Source organism: Ursus maritimus, unplaced genomic scaffold (genome assembly GCF_017311325.1).
Source record: "Ursus maritimus isolate PB19 unplaced genomic scaffold, ASM1731132v1 scaffold_29, whole genome shotgun sequence".
NCBI classification, from domain to species: Eukaryota; Metazoa; Chordata; class Mammalia; order Carnivora; family Ursidae; genus Ursus; species Ursus maritimus.
The window spans coordinates 4,245,728-4,271,857 of record NW_024425452.1 but is presented as its reverse complement, the minus strand read 5'-3'; the positions used below and the strand labels follow the sequence as shown (position 1 = coordinate 4,271,857).

General features: G+C 35.3%; 1 protein-coding gene across 3 annotated transcripts in view; it reads left to right on the top strand.

Annotated features, from left to right (window-relative positions):
* The window catches only part of SUPT3H (SPT3 homolog, SAGA and STAGA complex component), a 535,848-nt gene that overhangs the window by 362,605 nt on the left and 147,113 nt on the right, over window positions 1-26,130 (top strand). For all 3 annotated transcript variants that reach the window (XM_040643551.1, XM_040643550.1, XM_040643552.1), the window contains exon 6: window positions 6,790-6,929. In XM_040643551.1, the coding sequence (XP_040499485.1) occupies window positions 6,790-6,929 (140 nt within the window). The remainder of the gene's footprint in view (window positions 1-6,789; window positions 6,930-26,130) is intronic.

Genomic DNA, 26,130 nt, shown 5'->3' with positions numbered 1-26,130 from the left:
ATCGTGTTGATTCAAAAGATAATTGAACTTAGCAAGCATAATTTTTCTGTCGTGGGTGTAGGAAGCCAGAACTGTTATTATATATCTCTGAAATTGACATAGGGTTTTTCTTAATTTATTATAGAAAGTATCTGATATGCAGTATTATGTAAAGTCACCTCATTTTGGTGTGTTATTACTGTGCTATTTGAAATCTTACCAACAGTCTAACACGGAGTAAAAGATTTTCTTTATCTGATTTTCCAACTCAATTCCCCATTTCAGAATATTTAGAAAAAAAATATTAGTGTTTCAGAATCAAGCAGTGCTAAGCTGAAAGCAGAAACATACTAAATAATACTTACAGAGTCAAAATAAATATGTGTGTTTTAGAATAACCCATATATTTTGCATTGAATATAGTCACTGCATAGTGGGTATCCATTGCTAATAAAGACATTGATAAAGAAGCAAACTCTACTGGATTAAGAACTTCAGAAAACTGCTCAAAACCAACTGAAGAGTTAACAAATTTTGGAAGTAAATTTTGATTTACCTTCAACAAATCAGCAAGTGTAATAACCATGCAAAAAAGAGGAAGGAAGGGGTGGAGGGAGGGAGGGAAGGAGGGAGAGAGGGAATAAATAAATTCCTATCACATGTTTCATCAGTGTTGTCTATTTAATATTCCTGCAATTCTCATAGAATTTAATTTCTGAAAAATAGTTCTCCAGATGGATTTAAATGCTTCCTTTTTTGAAGAGCATAAAGAATACAGGTGTGAACTCCAGTCAGTCCCAGTTCTCTACTTTCTCTCTATGTGAATTTGAGGATCAGTTTTCCCATAAGTCAAAAATTATACCACTCACCATGGTGGAGTTCTTATGAGAGTTTAACATAATGTATGAAAATCACCTGATATATCCCTGACATTGAATAAATGATAGCTTTTAATACCAAACTCAGAACACCAAGAAGTTCAGAGTGGTGAGACTAGCATTCAGTTGTAGTTATACTATCATATCAGTCTGATGCCTTCTCCTCCTTATTTATTTCAGATCTCATCTTTTTATTTTCATTTAAATTTTCTAGTTTTGTGTGTCATAAAGTTTTAAAATAGTTGATATAACTTATAAAATAAAGTACTCCAGTAAAATATATCTAATACTGAAGTGGGACTTTGAGAATGGCCATATGAGAATAGATTCTTTCCCCAGTGGAACACATTTTACTGGTGAAGACTTTAAAAAGTAATGGCTTAAAGTCTCTAGAAGTTCTCCTAAGGGTATACAGCAAATGGAGAAGTACATATTTAAGAAAATCCAAATCTTATTAAGAACAGTGAGAGTCTGTTTGATTTGAGCCATGACCTGCTCCCATTACCCCTCTTCTTCCCTCCTGGCACCTCAGCTCAGTATGGTAGAAGCTTTACTCTGGGCAAGTGTTCCCAAGAACACTGGACACCTGATTCTTCAGCTACAAGTCTAGGGCAACAGTTTTCCCCAAGAGGTCGGCATCTCTCATCTCCTCTGGCTCCATGTTGCAGAAGCTCTGTTCCATGCAGGCACAGTTAAAAGGACTGGAGCCTCCACTCATTCTCTATTCATAAGAAAGCTCTACGCCAGACACGGGAGGCTAAGAATACTGGGCCCTGATTGCCCCACCCTAGCTTGCTCATGACACCAGAAGACACAAGCCAAGAACACAGTGGGCTACCATCCCTGCCTAGCTCACTACTCATAGCTCTAGGAGTCTTTCTCGGAAAAGCCAATCGCTATTTCCACCCCCAGCTCCAGTACAGTGATGCAGAGATTCAGCCCAGAGGGAGAGGCAGGCTTTGATAACAGAAGGCTCTGCAGTTTTCTCTATGAGGACTGACTTTTTAGAACAGAGCATGTGGAAGTTCATACCTAAGGGTGGTGTAGAAAACTATGGAAATCCTGATGGTAAATAATTAAGAGGAAGCTGGAAGCTATGTGATACTAGTAACAACAAATAAAACAGTGCGTCAGCCAAAGGTTTAACAGAGGAAACAAATGGAAGCGACAGCTAAAAAGAGTCTTTCTGGGGTCAGAGTGAAATGTAAAGACATGCAATATCTGGACTCTGCAGAGGGGCCTGACATTATTCAGACCAATCTATGGAATGTGCCCAAGAGTATTATCAGAAACAATAGAGCAATCAGCCAGAAGTCAGTGGAAGCTAAAAGCTGTGTGTGATACCCATAGAATCAAACCAGCCAGAAACTTAATGGAGAGATCAGGAAAAGTGACAGCCGAAGAGAACCTGACTAACACCACAGTCATCCCTGGTGATTGAGGAGACCAATTGCATGCTCACAGTTTTGCTGTCTGGGGAACAACTTCTGAGGCCACATGCTGTGAGGGAAAAAGATTTTATTGAACCACTCTAGCCAAATCACTAAACAAATAAACAACCAAACAATGACAGAAAGAAGAAGGAATTATTATTTAGAGTTACTATAAGATAAAATGTCCATTTTCAACAACAATAACCACCAAATACTAGACAAGCAAAAAAAAAAAAAAAAAAGAATGTGTGATCCATAAAAAAGGAACAAAAAGCAGACAATATAAACTGCCTTTGAGGGGGCCCAGATGTTGGACTTACCACACAAAAACTTCAAAGTCGCTATCATAATCGTGTTCAAAGAACAAAGGAAACCATTTTTAAGGAACAAAAGGAAGGTATGATTACAGTGTCTCACAAGATAGAAAATATCTATTAAGAGAAATTAAGGAGTACGCTTGTCGTGATGAGCACTGGGTGTCATGTGGAAGTGTTGAATCACTGTACTGTATACCTGAAACTAATATTATACTGAAGATTAACAAACTGAAATTTAAATAAAATCTTTTAAAAAGATTAAAATAGAGACAAATCATAAAAGAAGAAACAAATGAGAATTCTGGGGTTGGAAATCACAATGACTTAAGTCGAAAAATTCAGTAAAGAAGCTCAGTGGTAGCTTTGAAGTGAGAAGAAAGGATCAGTGAACTTGAAGACAGATTGTTAAAGATTATGCAGTCTGAAAAACAGAAAAAAGAATGAAGAAAACGTAGAAATCAGAAGCGTCATGATATGAGCCAACATAGACATAATGGGACTACCAGAAGGAAAGAAAAAGATAAAAAGGAGCAGAAAAAATCTTCAAAGAGATAATGATTGAAACTTCTCAACTTTGATGAAAATCATTACATCCTAGCAGCTCAGTGGACTCCACTTAGGATAATCATGTAGAGATCCACTTTCACACATATTCTTGTAGAAATGTAGGAAGACTAAGACAAAGAGAAAATCACAAAAGCAGCAAGAGAAAAGCACCTCTTCACATACAGTCGAACTCCAGCAATATTAACAGCTGATTTCTCATTAACAATATAGATCCCCAAAACACCAGTATAGGTCAGATAGCAGTGGAATGACATATTCAAATTGCTGAAGGAAGGAAAAATCTGTTAACCAAGAAACATATCCAGCAAAACTTTTCAAAATGAAGGCAAAATAAAATATATTCCCACATAAACAAAAACTGGGTGAATTTCTTGGTAGCAAATCCATATTAAAAAAAATATGAAAGGTGGGGCACCTGGGTGGCGCAGTTGTTAAGCGTCTGCCTTTGGCTCAGGGCGTGATCCCAGCGTTCAGGGATCGAGCCCCATGTCAGGCTTCTCCGCTGGGAGCCTGCTTCTTCCTCTCCCTCTCCCCCTGCTTGTGTTCCCTCTCTCGCTAGCTGTCTCTCTCTGTCAAATAAATAATAAAATCTTAAAAAAAAAAATACGAAAGGAAGCTCTTCAGGCTCAAGCAAGTGGCACCCGACAATAAATTGGTTCCATACACATACACACATACACACACACACAACCGCAAAAAGTACCTATAAAGATAATTAGGTAAGTAAAATATAAGAGACAATATAATTGCATATTTTTTGCTTTCTTCCTCTTAACTGATTTAAAAAACAATGTATGAAACAATATATATAATTGTGATGTCAAGTCTATAACATGTATATACATGTAGATACATGTAACATGTAGATATATATTATGATATATTTGACAGTAACAACGTAAGTGAGGTGGGTGGTAACAAAGCTGTATTGGAGGAAGGAGTGACACAAGATGGCTGCTCAAATTAAAGAAAGAAATGAAAAAAAGCAGAAATGGTAAATACAATGGTTAATATAACCAATTCTATAAATATCTACTTTCTATCCTATGAAAACACAAACTACTAAAACTGAATCTAGAAGAAATAGAAAATGTGAGTAGACCTATAGCAAGTAAATACTTTGAATTAGTAATTTTAAGATTTCCCCAAGGAAAAACCCAGGCCTAAATGACTTCATGATGAATTCTACCAAATGTTTAAAGAACAGTTAACACTAATCCTTTCCCAGATCCTTCTAACAAGGCCAGTATTATTCTGATACGAAAACCAGACAAAGATAACAAGGAGAAAACTAAAGACTAATACATTGCTTTTCTGTATTCCCTATGCTGTACTTTCCATCTCCATGACTATTTGTTTTGTAACTGAAAGTTTCTACCTCTTAAACCCCTTTATGTATTTCACCCATTTCCTCACCCACCTCCCTTTGGCAACTACCTGTTCGTTCTCTGTATTTAAGAGTCTATTTTTTTGTTTGTCTTTTTTCTTTGTTTGTTTCTTAAATTCTACATATGAGTGAAATCATGAGATACTTGTCTTTCTGAAGTACTTCAGTTAACATTATACCCTCTGGGTCCACACATTTTGTTGCAGATGGCAAGATCTTATTTTTTGTGTGTATGGCTGAGTAATATTCCAGTGTGTGTGTGTGTGTGTGTGAGTGAGTGTGTGAGTGAGTGTGTACATCTTCCTCATCCATTTGTCTATGGATGGATACCTTGGTTGTGTCCATAGTTTGGCTACTATGAATAATGCTGCAATAAACATACAGGTGCATTTATCTTTTTGAATTAGTGTTTTTATTTTCTTTGGGTAATACCCAGTAGTGTAATTACTGGATCATATGGTAATTCTACTTTCAATTTTTTGAGGAACCGTCATACCATCTTCCCTAGTGGCTGCACCACTTTACATTCCTACCAACAATGCACAAGGATTTTTTTTTCTCCGCATCTCACCAACACTTGTTATTTCTTGCCTTTTTTAAATCTAGCCATTCTCAAAGATGTAAGGTGATTTCTCATTGTTATTTTGATTTGCCTTTTCCTGATTTGCGATAGTGAACATCTTTTCACGTGTCTGTTAGCCACCTGTATATCTTCTTTGGAAAATATCTATTCAGGTCCTTTGCCCATTTCTTATCAGATTATTTGGGAGTTTTGTTATTGAATTATATAAGTTCTTTGTATATTTTGGATATTAACCCATTAGCAGATACATCATTTCCAAGTACCTTTTCCCATTCAGTAGGATGCCGTAATGTCTTTTTTAATATAGATGTGAAAATCCCTAACAGAATACTTAGTAAACCAAATCCAGCAACATCTAAAAAGGATTTTACACCATGACCAAATGGGGTTTATCCCAGAAATTTGTGTAATACATCAAAATGGTGGGATAAAGGTCATAAATCACATGATCATCTCAATAAATGTAGAAAAATCACTTGAAGAAAATTCCAGTCTTTCATGAGAGGAATACTCAAAAAACTGAGGGGGGAACTTTCTCAACTTGATAAAGATCATTGTTATGAATGGAATGTTTGTGTCCCCCCAGAATTGATGTGTTGTAGCCCAATCCCCATGTGATGGTATTTTGAGGTAGAGCCTTTGGAAAGCAATGAAGTTATGAGGGAGGGGCCTTCACAAATGGGATTAGTGCCCTTCTAATAAGAGACACAGGAGAGTTTGCTTTTGCTTTCTGCCATGTGAGGATAGAAGAGTCCCATCTGCAAACCAGGAAGCAGGCTGTCATCAGATACCGGGTCTGCCAGCACCTGATCTTGGACTTCTCAGCCTCTAGAACTGTGAGAAATAAATTATTGTTTTTAATCCATCCAGTCTGTGATATATATTTATTATGGTTTATGTTATAAACAGGGCAAGACAGCCCATCTATGGAAAACCCAAGCTAACATCATACTTAATGGTGAAAGATTGGCTGCTTTCACCCTAAGATATTTGGGTTTTCTTTATTTGGTATCTGCACATGTATTTTATCACTTTAAAAAATAATCTAGTTCTTTCTCTCTAATTCACACTGATACTAATGCATTAAACTATTAATTACCTATTGCAATATTACACTCCTTCTTGACCTTTAGCAATAACTTCTTTAAAGTTATGTGTTTCTTTTAGATAAGTATGATAGTTTTACCTCTTAAGAGAAAAAGTGTAAGATCTTGTCCCTTATGCTTCAAAAATATTGCCACAATAAAATACATAATATTCTCTCCTTTTAATTTCAGATCTTCACCTTGATGTTATTTATTTCTGTCTTTGTTTTTATTTATTTTACTCAATTAGGCTTGCTATAGCAGGATTCTTTTTCTAAATCTGAGAGGACTCTTTTTTGTAAGAAATTTTAGCAGTCCATTTGCACTTACTATGTTAATTGACAATTTGGTTTTTATTCTCAACCTTAGTCATGACATGAATAAATGATTTAATTCCACATGGCTTATGCATTTGTTTTGGATGCAAAGATTCTCGCTTTAAAGATTATTTTGCGAGAACTCCAATTCTGAATTTCACATGCAGTATGCAATACGTGTAGTGATTGGTGTTGATGTAAACCTAATAAGCACATTTTTTTCCTTCCCTTATGTTCACGAAGACAAACTGAGTGGCAGCAATAACGCAAACAAAAGACAGAAAATTGCCCAAGACTTTCTCAACTCTATTGACCAAACCGGAGAACTCCTGGCAATGTTTGCAGATGATGAGATTGATGAAGTTAAACAAGAACGAATGGAGGTACTGTTTACTCTTCCCTTCTTAAAGTAATACGATACCCGTTGCAGTGCTTATGCTCTTCGGTTCTGTTCTTCTGAATTGCCCAGAACAGTGTTTACATGTCTGAAAGCAGCATGGCACAGCGGAGTAGCCCTATAAGGGTGTCCAACTGTGCCCTCAGACAAGACTTTGGGAGACAACTTCAGTGTTCTGTTTCTCTCTTTCCTCCTCTAAATATGAGTAGATTTCCCTAAGCTTCCTGCTAGGCCTAACTTTTACTGATATTATTTTACTCCAAACTTTTTTTTTTGTTCCAAATCGCCCAGTTATCTTTGTGGGCAAAGGTAATTTTCCCGCTTTTCATGTTGGCATATAGCATGAAGAGCTATCTTTCAGGCTATGAATGGACGCACTAGCTGAGGTGATATCCAGGGCAATTATGTGCTTTATACCCCTGTAACACAAAGTTAGTGACATGTGTTTGCGTTCCCTGGATACGTTTTCACAATACATATGAAAATTGTGTGCCTTCTATTTGCCTAAGCTATCTATCCATAAAATTATTGGTTCCTTAAATACTTATTCAAAAATAAAAATGAATAGTTTTATTTGAGTACCTTCCAAAATATAAAGCGTTATTCTTATCGCCCTTATTATTATACTTTTACATGTAAACAAAAAAAAAAAAAAAGAAAAGAAAAAATCTCCATTTTCCCCTTCTCTTTAAATTGGGCAAGAGAGGTAATTTCAGAACTCCAAAAGACCATGCTAATAATCTCTATGCATGCTAAAAATATAATTATTTCATGTTAAATTCTGGAGGAAGTCCAATAGACATACATGCTTTATAAACTTTAACAACCTTCTTTAAAGAATTAGTATGCTTAGATCATGAACTGTGATCTAAAGGCAATGTTCTCTTTAGGTATCAATTACCTTAAAAATGTGTGGTTATCTTGGTTTGGGGCAACTGCAAATGGTTTTAGTTCAACTTTGCCGTGGGCCAAAATCATGCTAAGTTGTCCAAAGCAGATGATAAACATATATTTCTGATGTCATTATGGCCTAAACAGGATATGATTGTTTAGTGGCATGGTTTCACTTATGATGCATTATACAGAGAGCAAATATTGTTTATGCTTTTTAAAAAAAAAACATTTTTATATTACACTAATGGGCATTAAGAAAGATTCACTAAGGAAGGACTCTACGTGAAACATTAATAAAGTGGAACAAGTATCTTTTCAATTTTGGTGGGAAAATCTCTGTCACCAAGCCCACTGCCTGGAAGGGCATTCCACAATCAAGGAGAAGAGAAGAAATGGAGCATGTTGTAATACTAAGCTCATAATAGCAGGCTACTGTAGGCTTGGAAAACGATGAGTCAGTAAGGTACAAGTTCAAGTCAATAAAGTATCCGGAAAGGCAGGAGAGGAAAAGTGTGGGAACTGACGCAGTTTCTATATGTCTTCCCTGTAGTTATAGATTACATAGTGGTAACCAGCATAATAACATATCACTAGTTGGTGAAAATGGTTACAGCGCAATTCAGCTTCATCTGTGCAATAAAAAAAAGATTGGCAGCTCCTTAAGCTTTATATCATAACTAAAAGCTTCTCTAACCAAGATAACAAAGAGCAGTTTTGAGATTCTACTCATCCAAATAACAGAGTTTAACAGAATAAAAAGTGCTGGATTTATAACTGGAGACAGTAGAACGTGGAACCGTTAAGAGCAATGGCCTTGCCTGGTTCTAATTTGACAGGTTATAGTTGCAAGCGTAAACCACAACTACAGCAGTCCGTATGAAAGCACTTTGGACTCACAGACTGCGATCTCTGCTTTTCAAGTGCAGGGAGTCATCAGCCCTGGCATCACTCCGTGATTTCATTTTTCTCTAAGCATCACTTACTGCTGCAGAAATTTTGTTTGCTACCTTCTTCCCAAGAATGTATGAAAATGGTATAGACCTACCAACAAAACTTATTACTGTTTTCCTTTCTCTCTTTTTTTTAATTTAAATGTAATTTAGGAAAAAGAATTTATAGACATAAAAACCCACTTGGGATCCTAGCTTTTTCTCAAAACATTGAGCAAGCCTACCAAAAAACGAGTTCTTCCCTTTTGTTTTAGGTGATTTCTATATGTGCCTGGCTTTGTGTTTCACTCATAATTTATTTCATCACTATTAAAGACTATATGACCTGAAATATAAAAAATCTGGATTTTCACCTCCATTTCTACTTGCTTGTCCTTCATCATGACAGTTAACTAACTCTTACCCTATTTTAGTTTTCATCCACCACCAAATTTTTAACACTTGGGTATATGTATAGTAGAGATCTATGATCCATTGTCTCTGAAGATCCTTACAAAATATCAAATAAGGATTAAATAATGTTCAGAATTGCTTTCTAGGGGCTAGGAAAGAGAAGCAGGGATTTGGTAAGCATAATAATACATTTGAATGTTCACAACTCCTCTCAGTTCCTCCACTTAACCCCCACCCCAGAATGACACAGATGTGTTTTACTGTTGATATTGACTCTTACATTCTAATTTTTTGAGCATTAATCAATTAAGTGTGGCTATGTCAACCAAAGGCCAAGAGGGTAGTCACAAAAAGTAGTTTTGTTTTATTTTTTTGTTTGTTTTTAAAGATGTATTTACTTGAGAGAGAGAGAAAGCATGAGCAGGGGCAGAAGCAGACGGAGAGGGAGAAGCATACTCCTCACTGAGTGCAGAGTCCACAGTGAGACTCAATCCTAGGACCCTGAGGTCATGACCGAGGCAAAGTCAGACACTTAACCGACTGAGCCATTCAGGCGCCCCAGCTTTGAGTTTTCTTAACAGAGGACTGTGCTCCTTCACAGAAGAGCCTTGCCTAAGACCCAGCTGGTCACTGTGAAGGAACCTGAGAAGCTCAAGTTTATCATCAATCAAGTTAAATATCTGCTCTAATAAACTACTAGGTTTGTGAAGGGGATGTAAACAGTGAATGCTTAAAAAGTTGGGTGAACTCTACCTTCTGACTAATCCTCAAATTGATCAAAGTAAGCAAGAAAGCAAAGATTAGAGCCCACCAGAGAGACCAGCCTTTAAATAAAATAGGGTGCTAAAACCTCAAAGGCCTGATACTGGGATCGAGAAATAAGCAGAGTAGAATACACAAAATTGAAGATCACTTAAAAACGTTTTTAATTGGCTTAAAATTGAATGACATTCCAGGTGGCCATCTGAATTTAACCTAAAGTGATTGGCTATGGATTTTAAAACACAGAGTTTCTCATAAAAGCTGAATGATCAGCGAAATCAGGTTCACCACTCTGTTATGCCCCAAGTATAATGAGGTTGTGATCCCTGGGGAGGCTGAGACCCAGTGTCATCATTTGTGGAGCTAAGTGTACTGGCAAACTCACTGAAGAAGCCAGAGCGGTGGATTGCTATAGATAGACATTCTCCATCTTCTGGTTTTGAAGTCTGTTCTTTCTGCCATTCCCCTTCTCTATCTATTATTATTATTATTTTTAATTATAATAGAAAGTAAAATAAAATGCCTATAAGACTAAGAATTCAAAAATATCTTAGATAAGATTCCTCATAAAAGAAAAAAGGCTAATTCTAGTAAGATAAATGTTTACAAATATGAAAAAAATTAAAAACATTGAGTTTAAAAATGAAACCCAGAAAAAAGTGTAAAATTTAAGTGTACATGAGATTAAGAAATACAGAATTTATATACTGGAATGATATAGTTTACGTACATACATGCATACCTGATATATACAGAGATGCATATACATTTACATACATACTATTATGCCTCCATGCGTATTCTAGAAGAATAGAAATATAGTTTTAGTAGATTTTTTTTAAATGTAAAAGAACAATCAAAGGTGTATCAGACAAACTCAGATGCTAATAGTAGCAGTTATTAGTTCAGAGAAAAGAAGGTTCGAGGGGGAAAGCTTTAAAAGGGAACAATGTCAGTAATTTCATGTTACTAAATGATGCTGCCTGTGGTGAAAAGAGTAAATACAAAATGTTAATCATCAAATTCCAGAGAATTGAAATATACAAAGTAAAAGCTTCCAGTAATTCGGGGAGAGGTCAGAGAAATGCATTTGTTGAGACTGAAACACTGTTCTCAGTACTTAACAGATTGACTTGGGGGAAAATTTTTTAATAATAAAAATTTAAGTTATCTATAGATGCATATAAAACATTTTATCAATGAGCAGCAGTTTTCAAATCTTATCCAGGTAACTCCAAGGATTCCAGGGTGCTGTTTAGGGAAGGTGAGGAGAACTTTGGTGGGTCTCTAGCCTCCCTCCTCCCCCCACACTTTCCCCAGTAAGAAGAACTTCTTTGATTTTACATAATGGATCTGTATATCATCAATAAAGAAGGGGTTTCATTATTTTTTTCATTGAAAATCATTACAAAACGTCACAGGAGTCTTTCTGTCTCTCATACATAGACACACTCACGGTCAACAGATTTCAAAAATGTACAAATTTATAGAACACATTACCCTACCAGGGCGAAAAAAGGACAGCCTGAAAGTAGTAAGAGAAGTTAAACATACAAAACCCTAATTGATTGAAAATTAAAAAAGAAGAAACCAACAACTAATAGGAGCAACTAATGGACCCACAACAAATTAAAAATCACTGCTGTTGACTATTTGGGTAATAACAGCACTGAGAATAGTCCATGTAAAATTTACAAAATTTAGACAAAGCTTTATATAAAACACAGGCAACTTTTTAGCTTTTAAGTCTTTGTTAAATTGGGAAAAATGAAAAAAAAAAAGATTCAGCTAAAATTAGAAATTTTACATCAAGGGACGCCTGGGTGGCTCAGTCAGTTAAGTGTCCAACTGCTGATTTCAGCTCAGGTCATAATCTCAGGGTCCTGAGATTGAGCCCCACTCTGAGCATAGAGTCTGCTTAAGATTCTCACTCTCCTTCTCCCTCTGCCCTTCCCCCACCACTCCTGCACACATTCTCTCTCCCTCTCTCTCTCTATTAAAAAAAAGAAATTTTACATCGAAAAGAGAAAATAGGAAAAATGAAAATATAAAAATAAACGCATGAAGTTAGAAAACAAATAACTAAATTTACCAAATTAAGGAACTGTTTGCAAAAATAAGAACAAAATGGTGGAATGAATCTGTAACAAGTCTCAATAAGAAAAACAAAACGAAATGATAGCTGCTAAAATTAGCCAGGAGTGGGGATCAAGCCATAGACTGGAGAAATCAATTCACATATAACTGTGTCACTAACATATTTGAAAAGCCTGATGGAATGACTGTCTTCCTAAGAAAACATAAACGATTAGTTTTACTCAAGAGGTCATAGAAAACTTGGATAGTCAGTAAACTTGGAAGAAATGCTAAATGTTTTTAAAGAATTATGTCCTCAAAAGTCTATGAATCCAAAACGGTTTATGGAAAAGCTCTTTTAAACATCCATAAAACAGTTCATTACCAAGCTATATAAGCTATCTCAGAGTAAAGAAAATAAGGAAAACTCATTAAATTTCACAAAGTATCATAATATAATCTCATTTATGAATATGGATGCAGGAATCTCAAAATATTAGCAATTTTAATTTGGCAGTATATACAATAAGAAATGTGTCATGACCGAATAAGATTTTTTTTCATGATTTCAAGCATGCTTAATATTAGAATATATACTAGTTTTATGTACCCAATAACTAGGTCAGAGGAAAACACCCATATAGGTTAGGAGATGATAAGACATTAGACAAAATTCACTTCCTATCCTTTTTAGAAAATTCTCAATGAACTAGAAATAGAAAGTACCTCCATATCAATGTAAAGAATATCTTACTCCATTGAACAGACATCATTATAGTTTGAAAAATATTAACAGAGTTCCATTAAATTCTGGAATGCCCATATTATCATTTTTATTTGCCAGAGTTCAGTAAGCATTAGCCAGTGCAATAAAAGGCATAGCTATTGGTAAGAGACAAAAATTATCATTATGGAAAGATAATATAATTTTTATTAGGTAATCCTTGATAATCAATCTAAAAACTATTAGAACCGATTAAAGTCTGCATTAAATCATATAGATACTTTAAAAATCAGTAGTTTCCCCCACATTTCAGTAAGAGTTAATAAAAATAAGGAGAAAGTCTCAGTGAAAATAATAGCATAGAGTCTATTTGGAGGGGAACTTCATATTAACAAGAAATGTGAGAAATATGAAAGTAATATTTAATAATGTACTGAGATATGAGGAGTGTGTAAGTGAAGAAATACTATGTTCCTGGATACAAAGATGGATTATTATAAATGTATCAGTTCCCAAATTAATTTATTAGCTTAATGTAACTTTAACAAAAATCTCAGCAGAATTTTTTAAAAACTCTCAAATGATATTAGAGGTTATTTTAAGTGATAAAAAAGATAAGCAAAGAAATTTTCATTAAAGAAGAGCAGAGGGCAGAGTTCAGTTTATCCTACCAGACATAACATTTCATAAAACTACTGTCATCAAAACAGTACCCAGTAAGCATACCAACAAAGAGAATGCTGTACATGACATAAGTATAGAGAACAATGTAGTCTCAATAAACGTAGCTTTAGAAATCAATGGGAGAAAGATGCCGAACAGTTGGATAACATTTGGAAAGAAAAAAAATACAGATAGTTCCTAACCTTATACTTGAATCAGAATAAATTCAGATGGATTAAAACACTAGGTATGAAAAGTAAAGCCATTTAAAGAAAAAAAAAAAACAGAAATAAACACAGGTGACTATCAATTTGAGGATGTAGAAGGACTTTCCAGGGTTTTATTTTCTAAGCAGGCTTTTAAAGAACTACTCCTCTGAAGCCAATAATACATTATATGTTAATTAATTGAATTTATATTTTTAAATTTATTTTATTGTTTTATTACGTTATGTTAGTCTCATATTGATGTAGTATTCCAATTAGTTGAATTTAAATAAAAAATATTTTAAAAAATAAATTAAAAAATAAAGAACTACTCCTCAAGATGTTAACAGGTGCACTGTTGGGGGTGGGGATGGGCAGTGGTCTATTTTAAAATAAATTTGTGAAATTCTAAATTAAGAAATTGAAGGTATTTTTTAGAACCTTTCAGAGGCTTTTGCATGCAAATATATATTACGAATTTTTCAGTAGTGGGAATAAAATTATTAAAGTCTTCTGAAAAGGAAGCTCAGGAAATGGCCACAAAAGAATTACTGTTAAATTGGATGACATAAAAATTATATAACTTGTATATGTCAGAAAAAGAAAGACAAAATTGAAAGGCAAGCTAATATAAAAATGTGATAAAATATTAATATCATTTATTTATATAGATCGTCTAGTCAGTAAGAAAACATTACAGTAGAAAAATTGGCAAAGGATAATAGACAAATCACAGGAAGAGAAATAAAAATAACTAATAAACATGCAAAGTATCTACTTATGTGTAATGAACCAATGCCATTTTCACTTATAAAACGGTCAAGAGTAAGGTGGAATTGGGTACACATTAACTGTTGGTGGAAATGAAGTTTGATAGAAATCAGAAACTATTTAAAAATATCAATTAGAAGCATTCATCTACTTCAACCCAGTAAACCCACATTTGGTAATTTCTCTTTAAGATATAATCAGAAATTTTGATCATATGCACATTCTTTTTTTTTTTTAAGATTTTATTTATTCATTTGACAGAGATAGAGACAGCCAGCGAGAGAGGGAACACAAGCAGGGGGAGCGGGAGAGGAAGAAGCAGGCTCATAGCAGAGGAGCCTGATGTGGGGCTCGATCCCAAAACTGGGATCACGTCCTGAGCTGAAGGCAGACGCTTAACGACTGCGCCACCCAGGTGCCCCAATCACATGCACATTCTTATACACAAGGCTGTTCATCCACTATTTATAATAGCCGAGGTGGGACAAGCGAACGCTATTACCCAATGATAAGGGAATGTGTATATTCCCTCGCACACAGAAATTAAGACTGGAAGGATAGATACCCACGTGCTAACTAACAGTGGCTGTCACCAGGTGATGAGATTGTAAGTGAGTTGAGTGTGTAAATGTATGCTGTTTTGATTTTACATATTTATCATTTATGTTGTTTCTTTGAATCTCCAATTGAGCTTCTACAGTTTACCTTTTCATGATTTTTCCTCCATCAGTTATTTAGTCTATACATGGTGCTACCAGGATATAAAGTGAGCAAATTAAATCAGTTCATATTATATAATTGAGGAACAGGAGAATATAACCATACAGTGTCACACAGACTATATTCAAAGCTATACTAATGATCTAAGAAGTTTAAAACATTTAACATTTTCACATGATTGCGATGAACAAAAAGCCACTTCAAATGAATTAAACAGTTAGGGAAATGGTTCACCTGTACAACCAGAGGTAGATTTGGCTTTAAGCAAGGTTTGATACTGAGGTTCATAATATGTCACTGGATTTGTAGCTCTTCTCCCTATAATTCTCTCTTTCCTGCCCTTTTCTGTTTTTGTTGGCCTAATCTTTGGGCTAACTGACCTCACAGGAGTACCAGTTCTCCAGGTCATGATTAAGAGAGAAGGCCTTTGTCCAAGATTGACTCTGAAAATGCTTATGTCACAAGATCTTCTGAAACCCCTAGCACCCCCAGTAGCTAGTAGGATGACGTGTTCTTATTGGCTTAGCCTGAGTCATGGGCTCCATCCCTAAAGCTGAAGGTGCATTCAGCCCCTCACAAAGGCATGGTTCCCTGGAGCTTTAGGAAGAAAGAATGAGTCCTGGAGAGGCAGCCTCGAAGGTCCGTCATTGTAGAGTATAATACATTATGACAGCAAGATTGATCGAGTGATGCATTACAGCCTTGAGTCTGCTCAGATCTCTAGGAGGTTTCCCTAAGACACAGCAGGTAGAATGAGTAGAAATCATTTTCTTTGGATTCAAGGAAATATCCATTCCTTCCTCCCGCTCTTGAATTCATTTGGCATTTATTCATTGAGTCTCTCTTATAAGTCGCCTACTACCTACTTTCTGACGTCATGACTGTAAAAAAGACAAAATAGGGCTTCTGCCTTCACAGTCCTATAGTAATAAGTGGCAAATCAAGACATAACTGTGTACCCTGTTAAGGGGAATACAGGCTGAATAAATGGTTGTTATTATCATTCTGTTATTTGGTCTTGAATTTTGAGCCTTCTTGGTGGATTACTGGTTGTGTGATGGAGCCATGTATTTTGTTTTGCTTGTATTTTATTTGAAATTGAGTTTCTTCGGAGGTAAAGCACGTTACTTCTTTAAGAAACTGTTATGGCTCACCTCAGACAGGGCCATAGAATTAGCATCAGTGTGGTTTGCTGAAGAGGGCACGAAATAGAACAGAACTAGGGTACATTTTAAAACATGAAACTATAGTATGTCAGGGTTCGGCTCTGACAGAGACTCATCAGGAGAACACATTAGTATGTTTATTCTTTTGAAGGTAATTTTTGATCACATAATTGAAAAATACTCTATGAAATCATTCTTCAGGAAATATTAATAGAAATATCTCCAAAAACAACCTTTGGTAATTCCAGCTACATGGAGCAGAATTAATGTAATTTAGTATATGTTTTTCTGGCCTAGAAACTGCAGAACAGGGAGTATTACATGACTTTAGGAGAACCCAGAGGTAGGTATAATGCATCGCTCTGAAACTGATTTCCATTCGTGTCTTTATAGGCTCTATCAAATAGTTTTGTAGCCACAGCTAGAACTGTCTTCTGATTATGTAATGGTAAAGGTCTGTATATTCATTGCCCTAAAAGCTTGTCTAAACCCGAGAAAGGCGTCTTCTTGAGAAGAGATTTTTCAATTAATGACATGAAAAGTTTTAGAACTTATAAAAGTAGAACATTCCCTAACTTACCCAGGTCCTTATTGTTCTGTGGCTTAATACAGCACATTTGACTGATGATTCTTAAGGGATGCTTCTAGGCTTTCCTTAACCAGGTGTGAAGTAGGGGCTCTAACGGAGGGTAGAGGCAGTCCTGCTTTGATGAGAGCACTCCATGCATCCGGTGTGAAACAAGAAGTAGTTGGGTTTTGTTGTTATTTTAATTGTTCTCTTATTATTACAAGATGTTTCATCTCTTGGCTTATGCTTTGCTGTAGAAAAAATTTAGAGCAAGATTAGCCAAATGACTACCGTCTTTACGGTAAAAATTTTAGTATCCTTCCCATTTTGTCAGACCTATTTAGAATTTTTTAACTATTAGTCTCTGGGTGAAATTTAAAAGATTTCTTCTCACTGACCTTTCCCTAGACTACTGGGGAGCTAAGTACACAGGTTCAGCATTGAAACAATCCTCATAGTAATCATGCTTTCCCGAATCCAAACCAAGATTTCAGATTTGATGTCCACAAGTATCTTTTGTTACGGGGAAAGAATATTTTAAATCAGAACTTGGTAGTAAAATATAGGAACAATGATTGCCATTCACTTCCACCTTCCCCACATCAAGGAGTTTCGATTTTAGTAAAACAGAGAACCATTTTTGAGGGTAAAGATACACACCAGCCCTGCAAACTAAACATTTGTTTCTAGCAGTGGTAACGCATGTGTGCAGGCCTTGCTGGGCTGCTGTGTTTAGTTTTGCATAAATGGATATTTGACTAACACATCTGATTATACTGTTCAATTAGGTTTTTATGGAATCAATCAATATTTTCTTTCTCAAATAATTTCAGTTTGTTCTTTTTAAAATGATATCCTTCTCTTTTAAAAGATACATTACACGGGTTTTCTTAGAGATCAGTCTACCAACTTGTTTATAAAACACCTTGGCAGAGAAGAGTTTTAAAATATCATCGAATTTAAGAACACCACAAGATTTACCACTAATTTACATTTAATGTTTATAGTTCTCAAATTGTGGTTGTTGTAATAACCAAAATATTTTTGCCCTGAATATTTTGTGGATTATATTTCCCTATTCTTTCTCCTTCACTCACATTCCCCACAGTAGGTGGGCAGATTGTTGTTACATAGTCTGGCTTTTATTTATCTGCATTGGTTTAATCTCAACAAGTTAGTAATTCTAAATATGAAAATAAATGTATTCTGTGGCAAGATTTTTGTCTTTTTAATGCTGTAGTTTATTTAGTGCAATTAACAGATCATTGCTTGTTTGGTATAGATGATTTCCCTCTGTTCCTTTTTTGCATCCATGCTGAGGAGCTGTCTTCAGTTCAGTTCTTACTGTTGCTGCCACTTCATGACATCATACCAGTCGGGCTGTTTAATGCAATTACACTTATTCCTAGATATTGTGTTCCTCATTTAGACATAAGAGTTCTGGACAAAACCGTAGCTGTTCAGTGATCAGTGTAATCTATGGTGTTCGGATGTCTGTTGAGAACTATTCCTTTTCATAAAGGGCTGGTCCACAAGGCAGCTCAGATCTTGCCAGCCTTCTGCTTTCTTTGACTCTCCCATTTTCCCCAGAAGAGTCTTAACTTCTCAGCATGATATGAATACATTTTTTTAATCTGGCCTCAAATAGCCTTTTCATCTTCATCTCTTACCATTCCCAATCCTCCTCTTTTCCAGTATTTCCTCCCAGAACATGCATGTACACACACATAACACACACACACACACACACGCTGCTTAAGGAACTCTTGAACTTTAGTTCCCTAAACAGGTGTTCACTTTTCTTCCCTTTGCTGAGCCCCTTCCATCTGGCAACATCTAAGTTCAGGTATTTTAGTATGTGATAGATTATAGCTCATTGTGTTTCCTTAGTTTAACTTACTAAATAAGGTCCTTGAGAGCCTGGACTTATTTTACTTTCAGATCCTTTGTACCTAGCACAGTGCTTTGTACATTATAAACTTTCAGTAAATATTTGTCCCAGTAATCAGTAAACGTGTGATCTTCTAGCCAATACATATGAATATTATTAATCTCTCCTTTGGATGATCTGAACATTTTCTTCTGTTTTATTTAAAAAATGCAGTTTCTCGAGCCTTACATCGAAAACCGGGGATGTACTGTATGGTGACTAACATAATATAATAAAAAATCATTATTAAAATAAAAAAAAATAAAAATAAAAATAAAAAATAAAAAATGCAGTTTCTGGGTATATAAAACCAGTCATTTCTCCTGACTCACATAGGATTGCAAAAAAGATATTGCAATTAGTTATGTACCTGTATGAACTTTTCATATCAGGAGTTCTCCAACAGATCTTTTTCAGGTACTTTTCAGTTGCTAATAGTTTTCATTGCTCAAATAACTTCCTGTACAAATTATGATAAAAGTGGCTTTTCCAGTTTTAGCTGTAGAAGTTCTTCTAACCCTACTGCTTCAGCTTTGACTTGTACTGTGTCCCAAATGTGTCTACAAACTGACACTGAGCATCAATTATAGCTTCCATCAAGAAGGACCAGTACCATCTGTGACCTAGTTGGCCAATTCGCATTTGGCAATAAATAAATAAATAAATGCCTTTTTTCATATATTTGCTATTATAAGATTTTATCATTTAGCATCTTCAAATAATAACACTCACTTCTCTGATCCATTAAATACCTCTTCTGGAAATCTTTTAGTTATTGGCTGATGTATAGTTAGAAAATCGTTTGAATTTGCAGGTGCCTTAAGTTACTGTTGAATTTTCTGTGGCATGAAAAGTTTTCCTCTCCATTCATTGTACTTCGTACAGTTGGAAGGTATTACTTCACTCAGTCCTTCTAACACTAAGGAACAATTTACCAACAAATCACCAGATTCACAAAAGCTACTTTTGAATTTATCTGCCTCGTGTACTATATTGACAAACTGTGGGGTTTTTTATTTAATAATTCATTAAGTTTTACCGTCACTACTCTGGCTCCTGTACTCAGGTACAGAAGACAGTGTTTAGCCATACCCCCACCATTAATATAGCCAGGTAGGAAACTGTTTTAAGCATGATGTTTAATTTTTAAAATAAGTAATATTAACAGTTTGGACATTTTATCTTTTTCTTTTAAAGTGTTTATTAAATCTTACTTTTAAAAGTCCTTGGAGGAAGGACATTTGGTTTTTGTACTTAGTCTGCCCTCAAATAGAAGACAGTCGTTGATAATGGGTCCGTTCATCTGCTCTCAAATATGGAAAAGCTGTAAGAACAGAAGTGACCACCTTTGGGAAAGCACACTACGGAAAAATCTAAAATCGCTGAAGTCACTGTTTTTATTTTGAAAAGATACCTTATTATATAAAAGCTCTAGCACACCTTTTTTTTTAAGTTTTGTATAATTTTTATTCGACATTTGTATACAAGTACTTAGACTACTGGTCTAGTGAACTTATTTTTTTCTTAACTAACTTCTTTTTTTATTTTAATTCAATTAGCCAACATATAGTACATCGTTCGTTTCAGATGTAGAGCTCAATCATTCATCAGCTGTGTTGCTCTAGCAGAGCTTTTAAATAATTTAAAATTAGACTCCATTTATCAAAATTCAGTACATTCACAAATATCTCCAAAAAATATGACTGCATTCCTTTACTCTATCTGTGGAAATTATCCCAGTGAAGGAGAGACGGAAAGGGAGAGGGAGAGGTGGGGAGGGCGGGAAGAAGAAAAAGAGAAAGAGATGACAGAAAAGGGAAAAAAAAGAGGGAAAACTTGCAATCTTTTTTCCTAGGGAGTAGCTCTGTGTGAAGTTTCTGTTGTCCATCTGGGTTTAGTGGGGAGGATATTTGAGTCTTGGAAGACTCGTTCCTTGTAGCCCTACAGTGAGTCCATTACAATGAATAGAATAAAATAAAATAGCCTAATAAGGCAGTTATCACTCTCCGTTAAAACAAAAATGCTTCAAGTGAAATTTGGGGGATTTTTTCTCATTGTCTTAAGCAGTTCTTATTGATAACCCACTATTTGGTTTTGAAGTAGAAAACATAGTACATTATCTGTATAATTAAATATTGCTTAAACTTTTCCTGTGAATCATAGAAACTCCTGGTGAAGGTTTTTTAATTTATTGTAACCAAAGAGTGATCTTGGTTGCCTGGATATTATTTCTTTGGGATATCAGTCATCTCAAACTCATAAATTCTTGCAAAAAATTCTCTTGGTATTCTTTTAAATCATTCCATCCATTTGTGTGGGACTTGGGTACTTTCAAATATGATGACTGTAGGCCAGCTGGTTATATTGGGGAGTTATCCAAAGAACTGTGGATTCTCTGGGGCAAGAGACAGCTATGAGAAAATTCATAAATCATTTGTACTACATTTAATAACATCGAATCTCATCTCCCAACGTCCCCCTACTTCCACTGCCCCCCGACCCCAAGAAAAAAACCAAACCAAAGCTTGGGGGGGGGATCACATTTCATTTCAGCTCAAAAATGTATTTTGTTTAAATTGTACCAAGAATTATTCAGTGTTTACTTGGTTGTGGAGAAATTGACTATCTTCTATATTAGTGGGAACATAAGTTGATACAACTTTGCGGAGAAAAAACTGTGGCACTATCTGTCAAACATGTGAAAAGAAAAAACAAATCTTTATGTCCTTTGATCCCAAAATTGCATTTCCAGGTACTATCCTAAGGAAATAATTGAACAAAGACTTTTTTAAGAACTCAAAGATGTTCATTGCTGTTTTTATTAGCAAAATTTTGTTTAACAATGGAAATATTACATTTGTAACATTTCTTAGCATAGCTTTTGATATAGCCCATGGAGTTTAAAAATATCTATTACTTCTATTTATTATTTTGTAAATATTTTAATATTAATATTTATTAATTATATATTATTATGTATTTATTTAATTAATACATAATTTTTAATTTAATTAATACATAATTTTGCACTTTTGAATCACTTTTTGGCCTAATTTATATAGGAGAATATTTAAAATATATATATTCCATGTGACTGGATATTTTGTTTGTGACCATCTTAGGTGTTTTAGTTGCTTTTTGTATAGTAGTCAGATATATTTAGATATATTATTTTAACATTTAGTTAGATATATTGTTTTAGTCTTAGGAATTTATTAGAATTTACTTGGTATTTTAATATGTGATGACTTTTTGTAAGTGATCCATGGACAAGGTAGGGAGATTTTTATGTGTCTGTTATATCATCATTAATAATATTCACTTCCTTTTTTATCATTAGTCTACAAACCCTTTTTGATCACAAAACCCTAGTCAGCAAAAATTTGAGATTTAGTTAGATATATTAATAGATTATTTTAGCACTAGGGATTTATTCACACTTGGAGCTCACACTCACACTTAGACATGCCCTAGCAAAACCCCAGTGCTGGTTAAATCCAATTCTTTGCTTATTTTATACCTACCTTATGCCTAAGTGCCAGCGGCAGAACATGAGTAGAGGAAAACCCAATCAAGCTAACTAGTCTCACTTCCAGTTTATAAGCAAGAGCCTCAAATTGGCCTTACTGCTGCCCAGCAATTTTAGAACATCCCTAGTGCTAAGTAAATGTTTATATGTTTGTTTCTTGTCTTCCCCCACTAGAATATAAGCTCCAGAAGGTCAAGAGCTTTGATTTGTTCACTGTGGTATCTCCAGTGCCCACAATAGCATATAACGTTAGTAGCTGCTCAATAAATATATGTTATATAAACAAACAAAGTAATGAAAATGTTTCCAAACATCTGTAAATCATAGATGTTCCATCATTTGGAACATCCGAATGAAAGCATTTATAGTTTTACAACTTTTTCCTTTAAAGGGATATGTAAGTTGTATATATTTACTTTAAATATCTATTGGTAGCATCTAGTGGTCATCAGAAAAGTTCAGCAAATTTATAGCACTTGTATTCTAAACAGAAAAAAAAATTCATTTGTCTTCAAGTTCTATAACACTTTTACTTGCTTTGCCCAGAATTAACCTTTGAGACTTTGGGTGATATAAAAGATCTTTATGTTCATTCTGTATCTCAATCCAAAATGTTACGGGGATTCTACTATTGGTGGTCTTTTTTTTTTTTTTTTAATTAACACGATGAAGACATCCGCCTATACCAAGTAAGGTGAAACAAATTGCACTATCCCCACACTGAACAGACTCGTGAGTGGGCCACAGTTACCCCGTCCATGTGCGAGCACTGCCCTCTTTCAGGATGTTTTAACCACCACACGTAATTCTTGGGCCTATGGACTGACAGCGGGTAGCAGTATCAATCCATGTAAAATGTGTTCAATTTTTTTAAATTAAAAATAAATATAAATAGGTGTTTCGCTATTTCTTTCACATCCCAGTTGGTCATTTTGGGCATCCCACATTTTTTCCCTACTTAAATTAAATAGAAACCCAAGGAATATTAAAAGTAAGTCTTTCACTGCTGTGATAAATATCTCTTTTAATTTCCAGCTATTTTTACTGTATACAATCCAGTTCTCCTATATTAGGAGGGAGAAGTTCAAGCATTTTTCTTAATTGTTAATGGACCCTTCATCAGTAGAAACTGGTCCTCTTGTTTGGATTAATACCTATGCTTGTTATAGCTTTGCCTATCTTTACTTCCAATCTTTCTGAGCCAGTTGGTTTGAATGTAACTGTTATTAACAGTATATATAGTGGGATTTTGACTTTTGCCCCAAGTCTTAAGATTTTTTTAATTTCTTTCAATTGCTTATTGACATAGCAAATATGTTTTTATCTTATTTTATTTTCTGTCTTTTATGCTTCCCTGCCTATTTTCTTTAATTGTCTTTTATTTGTAATTTCAGAGTCTCCCTACATTTAAATCTTTTGGTGGTTATTTTTAAATTCTCAGGAAACTTAAACCTGTATGTCTCAATTTATCAACCTTAAAAATAAACTAGCATTTTTTCATTTGATAAATATGCTTTGATTACCCACTTGGTGCCTACTACTGTACTTGGTCCTGGGGCTAGAGAGTGGTGTTCATAATACAGCTATTTCCTTGACAGAATGGTTAGTATAGCAGAGAAATAAACATAACGGTAATGACAGCAGAGTCCTGTATAGGACTTACGACCTGCCAGACGCTGTTCTAAACCCTAACGTATGTATTAGCTAGTATCACAGTCTACCCATGTGGTAGATTCTGTTATTATCCCCACTCCGCAGACAAGGACCCTGAAGTACAGAGATTTCAAAGCCTTGCCTAGGGTCACAGTTAAAAAATGTAAGTGCTAGAAAGTGTGTGGACTATCTGGAAAAGGAAAGTAGGAGAAAAGTAGTGATTTTTATCTGGAAGAAATTCCTTGAGTTTGATTGTATAGTTACCAGCCTCCCTAATTTCAAGGCTGATTAAAGATATTTTGCTTTATTTTTGCTTTTCTTTGGCCATTTCAGGTAATTTCTGAGCAGAACCACACATTGGAAAAGATAATGGATTTATCATATTTGTTTCTCAAATGTGAATCATTGTTCTCTTAAATCCACAAATTTTCAAAATAGTCGGTAAGAGATACTGTGTCTCCTTTCAAAATTTTTGAAAACACACAAAGGGCCAAGGACACTCGGTTATTTATATATTGGTGTGAATCAGATTGCTTGCATTCTCCATCATTAGCTGAAAGGGACTTTCTCTAAACAATTTGGGTCAGTAAGGAGTAAGGTAATTTTGAACCTTAGGGAAATTTAAAGAGTAAAGAACATTAAGCAATATGCTATATTATATGCTTGTGGGGAAGAAAATCCAAGAGAGGGATGCTGGGCAGTTGAGATTTCAGAAATAATGTGAGAAGGTATCAAGCGTGACCTTCATCTTTTCAGAATTTTCCGTAGTATTGGTCCATGTGGGAAGGGGACGAAATTCTCTTAATTATGCCCCTTCAGGTCCCTGTATAAACTGAGTATAATCCAGATGCGTATGGATTAAAGAGCTTTTTTTTAGATTACATGGGAATTGACCACCATTTAAGACCGTATTTCTATGAGAAGTTACATTTTTAATTTGAAACAAACTTTTAAGATGTATTTATGAGTTGGAGGATTCTATAATTTAGTTTTAAATGTGAACCTTTACATGGGCACTATTTTTCAGTGCCACAGAACTGCTTCTTATCTCTAGAAATTCTTTTATCAAGCTTGCTTCCTCTGGAAACAGAAAACTACTGATTTTAGAAACTAGTATTGAAGAGAAATTTGGTATCTCCGCCTGCTTTCTTCTAAGGTTATTTAGGCAGATATTTCTGCCTGAGTGAAGGACTTGTTGATTGTGTCTAGGCCTTTATGTAATGTTTGTCCAAGCTACTGGCAGTGTCCTAGTGGTGAATTAATGATGTAGATATAATTCAGTGTGCTACTGAATAAAAGAAGTGTTGGTTACATATAGGAAAGAGGTCAGTTTTTTCAGGATGATGAAGCACAGTTGTCATGGGAATTACACTTCAATTCTTCTTTCTGTGATTGTACAGACGGTACAAATCATGGATTCGTGGGGCACCTGGGTGGCTCAGTCAGTTAAGCGTCTGTCTGCCTTTGGCTCAGGTCCTGATCCCAGGGTCCTGAGACCGAGCACCATGTCAGGCTCCCTGCTCAGCGAGGAGTCGGCTTCTCCTTCTACCCCCTGCTTGTGCTCTCTCTCTCTCTCTCAAATAAATAAATAAAATCTTTAAAAAAAAAGAAGATCATGGATTCATGTAGAGACTAGGGAGGACAGATTTATAAAATATTAACTTATGAGTTGGTTGATATATTGTTTAGAAAAATAGTGAACTCTACAAATAGACAAATTTCTCATGTTGTAAGCAACCCGAGAGCAGACATATAGCTGGGTCTCAGGAACTACAACTCAGACACCAATGAAATCAGTTTCTTCTTCTCTCTCTCTGTCTGTGGTAGGTAACATGCTGCCAGCAGGTGCTCCCAAATAGCTTCATCACCTAGAGAGAGACCCAGTTCCCTGGATTACCAATTTCGAGCATCAAGGAAGCGGCCTCTGATTGACCCAGCTTGTGTTGGGTGTCCTAGCCTGGACCCGGCAGTGTGGCAGGGCCATGCTGCCCCACTCTAATAAGGAGGCTTGTAGGGTTAGCCTTGCAGCAACGGGGGCAGCAAGAGTAGGCAGACAGTGCCTGAGCTGCTCCCTGCACCAGACCATTGATCATTCATCCATTCATTCCTCGTCACGCATAGCACGCCCACAGACACCCTGGGCTTGATCTTGAGCCCATCAGTATTTTACTTCAAAACTTAT